This window comes from Aplysia californica, unplaced genomic scaffold (assembly GCF_000002075.1).
Source record: "Aplysia californica isolate F4 #8 unplaced genomic scaffold, AplCal3.0 scaffold00239, whole genome shotgun sequence".
In the NCBI taxonomy this organism is placed as follows: Eukaryota; Metazoa; Mollusca; class Gastropoda; order Aplysiida; family Aplysiidae; genus Aplysia; species Aplysia californica.
Genome location: NW_004797509.1, coordinates 941,361 through 945,488, shown reverse-complemented (window position 1 = coordinate 945,488; position 4,128 = coordinate 941,361). Strand labels below are relative to the sequence as shown.

The following is a 4,128-nucleotide window of genomic DNA, read 5'->3' as shown; positions in this document are numbered from 1 at the left end:
TCATCATCATTATTGTTATTGGTATTGTTATTGTTATTGTTATTGTTATTGTAATTTTATTGTTATTTTATTGTTATTTTTGGTAATTATATTATTTTTAAATTGTCTTTATTTTAATTGTTTTTCTTATTGTTATTGCTATTATTCTAAATAATTTGGTATACATGTTGTAATTATAATACAACGCCATAAGCACTTTAACTGTACCACCATCACCAAAAGAAATGTTAACCAAGCTCGCTGTGCATGGCTTTCATTCATGACCCAGGCTGATCTTTAAGGACTGGTGGGGCACCTGAGGTCTATTTTGGCTATTACAAGGCCTAGAGTGCTGATATTTGCTGTGGGACATCGTGTGTTATAAGGGATTTTAAATCAATAGTTCAAAAAGTATAATGTGAATCGGTTGCTATGGAAACGGCGGCCATATTGGATTTTGTATACCTTTTCCAATCCCATTTTTTTCCTTATTTGTTAACCGATTCACTTCTTATTTGGCATGCCAACAGTACATATGTAGCTCTTAAATTTGGCTTGTTGAATTTTTGATATATGCTTTAGTTTTTATTTTATGACATTTACAATTGAGATGTTACAAAAAAAGTGAAAAAATGGAAAATTCATGCTTTCTAAGCCCATAAATTAAAAACTACTACATTAATAAAAAATTCAACAAGCCAAAATTTAGAACTAGGTGTTGTTGGTATCCTATGAAAGTTACATGAAAATTGAATAAGAAACAGAGCAGAAAAATGTGATAATATGTGAATAAATAGAATTGTGAGAAAACAGCCGATACAGGTAAGAAAAGGCTAAACAACATGTGTTTTCGCTGAAAAACCTGACAAAAAAAACACAGCTTTAGGGTGTAGCAAGGCTTACATACGTTTCTGGATATTGTTTAGGAAGTGTCCAGGTACTATAATATGTAATAAACCCAATTTACAAAATTTGACCCCCAAACACGATTTCTAGGTGCCCCACCAGCCCTTAACGATTCTTGGAAAGTGTTGATTAAGTGAGTGCGCAACAGATTGTGGTAATCATGATATTCTTTCTGGTTGCTGTTGTTGTTGTTGTTGTTGTTGTTGTTGTTGTTGTTGTTGTTGCTGCTGCTGCTTGTTGTTGTTTTTAATTATAAATCTTTTTAAAATGTATATATAATTTTTTAAATTATTATTGATAGTAATCACTGCCCAGTCAGACTTCCCACCTTGATCAAAACTCACAGATCCGACTTATTCAATAGTTTATCCATAGGTTTTCTGTGAGTTGCTTTACGTGTTGGGATTTGTGTTGAATCATTTGCGAGTTACCTAATAAAAACCTGGTAAAGAGAGTGACTTTTCAATTCAGAACCCAGTGATAAATTAGAACAAATGTAAAAAGAGGTAGGCTGCTGATACACATGACAAATACAGCGTGAAAGAAGAGGCGGGGTTCTGGGAACAACAAGAACAAGAAGGCCATCCAGGAGTAGCAGACTGGCCAGTAGCGGTGGCTAGATACTGAATAAAGGGACAAAGCAAAGGGGACAATGATGGGAAAGGAGAAAAAAAGTGGAAGGGGGGGGGGGGGGGGGACAGAAAGTAGGAAGGAAAATTTTCAAGAAGTCATGCAAGAGAACACTGAGTCACGGACGGCCAAAGAAGTAGAGAGAACGGACGAAGCCATGCGAAAAGTGGAGGACATATTAACAATCAATGACGCTTTGTTGTACAAAAATAGACACGACATCTTCTCCTGTAATAAGCATAAACCATCTCGAAGCGTCTGGACGAGGGAGGATAAGACAAATAACTGGCATGGAGTTAGAAGATTCGGGGAAAAAACGGAAAGCGAAAATAAAGATAAGAGATGAGGAATATAGGGGCAAAGAAAAAAGGGGGGAAAGGTGTGTGTGTGTGTGTGTGTGTGTGTGTGTGTGTGTGTGTGTGTGTGTTGGGGGGTTATCAGTTATAAAGTGGGGTTAAATTTGAAGCGAAGAAGAAGAGGGGGGAAAAGTTCGATGATCGTAGACAGATTCCTCCCCGAAATCAGACGTCTTTCCTTTGTGATTTCCTTTGTTTGGTAAAAACAATGGATTACCTCCATGCTATTGTCCCGCTTCCTCCCCCACTCAACAATGCATGTCCCCGTCCCTTTGTGCCAACGTCTCCCCCCGCCTATAGCATTATCGCAGCTCACAACAGTACCGCGACGGACCGCCAGTTTATTTTCAGCGTGTGCAGGAAGCCACGAGGGGGCGTGCCCCGACTCCTGACGGCTGCCGGGAAAATTGCAGAGCTCTCCTACGCCAGAGGCTAGAATTAGCCGGCCCAGCCGCCTCCCTCTGATTGGCTGCCCTGCAATCATTACCCGCCAAAGCCTATGGTTTGGGCGGCGGAGGGCGGGACGCGAGGTTTTCATAATCTTCCCACTAGTCAAAACCCGCCACACATTTGGAAAAAGTCGCCTAACATAACCCATGAGTATCTCTTTACCTTATCCCGCAGTTTGCGATATCGAAACGGCCGTACGCAAGCTATTGTGTTTCTTCGCCTCCTCGCTATCCGAGTTCTTGTGTCAAGTGTAACTCTTTTGTGCAACTCCTTCACTTTGGGGCGGAATCCTCCAGTCGGCGAACACACGACCCAGACAGACGTTCGCTGCCATTGCTGTCGCTGATTGAACTGTTCTCATCACCGTCTTCATCTGCTCTACTCACCTTGTGTTGCGGTTTTGCCCTTTCAGTTTTTGGTCAGTGGACATCTCGTAGCTTAAGTAGCTCTCTGACTTTACAGAGCCTGTTAGATGTGTTACTGTGAGTAGCTGTGGTGTTCATTCTTACTTCGGTTCAAGCTGTGGAAAAGTGCGAGGTGGAGCCAAAACATTAACTTGACATAGCAGCTACGTTTCAAAGTCGTTGCGCTTCAGTGTGTTACAAGAATAAAATGTGCTCCTAGGGTTTTACCAAAGAAGTAAATGCACAACAGACTTTGAGTTCACCTCCACCGAGTAAACCTGTTTAAAAATAAATAACAACAACAAAATGCTACCCATGACATTTGAAAGTGCATCATAAACGGTTTAGACTCTGTATTCTATTTCATTTGAGTCCCATTCCTCAAATTGGAAAGGGAAAGCAGACGACATTTCTCATAGAGGTTTCTTTGGTGAGCGTCTTTCTGCCCACACATCGGGCGGCAGTTTGTTCTAGTTCAACCCTTTGTGGAGTAAGACGAACAAGGAAGGACATCTTCTTTCCCCACTGTCTTCAGTTCATCGGCGCCCTCAGTATACAAGTGGACGGGGCACGCTTTCCGACGGCACACAATATGTCCGTTGTTGGGGTATGTATTCGATCTACTTTATCTTCTTCTTTTTCTTCCCCCTGTCACAGATCAGGGGTAGTCGACTATTGATTTCTCATCTTACAATACAACTGATTCTACATATAGGTGACCGTTTTTCTTACTCGGTAGGGCCCCTCACCTTCAGACAACTACATTCCGATTTCGAAGGCACTCTACTATGTTTTTATACTTTTGTCAGTTTTAGTAGGAATTAATTTTTAATTTTGCCCTTGTGGCTGTCGAAGCCTACTCTTATCATTTTTTTGACCCCCAAGGGATTTTAATCGTGCGCAACTTGTACACGGGACCCCCCAGTATTACTTCATGACAGTAATGATAATATAGCTCGGTTTTATAGCGCCTACTGACGTGTAGTGTATGATCCTCTCAAACAAATGTTGCCTTATATCCCAGCTCAACTTTACAAACAGAGATCGAGTGCTAGACATATTTTTCCTGAATCTTTCTGAATCAAGAAAAGGAACCTTACCCCCACCCCCACCCCATGTATTTCTTGTTAACCCTGTTACGATAATCAAAAACGGTAGCCTATTTCAACGACATTTATTATTGTTGTTACTATCAAAGTATTTAATTGAAAGCAATATGTTCTTGTTTGTAAACCATTTGTTTTGATTTTTGCCCGAATTCTTGTAGATATTTAACTGCTGTTGATGCTGGTGTTGGAGGGGGTGGTGGTGCTGCTGGGATTGTTTCTTTATGGTTGTTGTTGTTCTTTTTTCTTCTTCTTCTTCTTCTTCTTCTTCTTCTTCTTCTTCTTCTTCTTCTTCTT

The 4,128-nt window shown here is 40.6% G+C and overlaps 1 protein-coding gene across 1 annotated transcript in view; it reads left to right on the top strand.

The window, feature by feature from the left end:
• Positions 1 to 2,256: 2,256 nt before the first annotated feature.
• The window catches only part of LOC101853005 (transcription factor Sp8), a 26,274-nt gene continuing 24,402 nt past the window's right edge, over positions 2,257 to 4,128 (top strand). Inside the window, exon 1 of the mRNA XM_005100194.3 lies at positions 2,257 to 3,332. Within this exon, the coding sequence (XP_005100251.1) occupies positions 3,318 to 3,332 (15 nt within the window). The 5' untranslated portion in view covers positions 2,257 to 3,317. The remainder of the gene's footprint in view (positions 3,333 to 4,128) is intronic.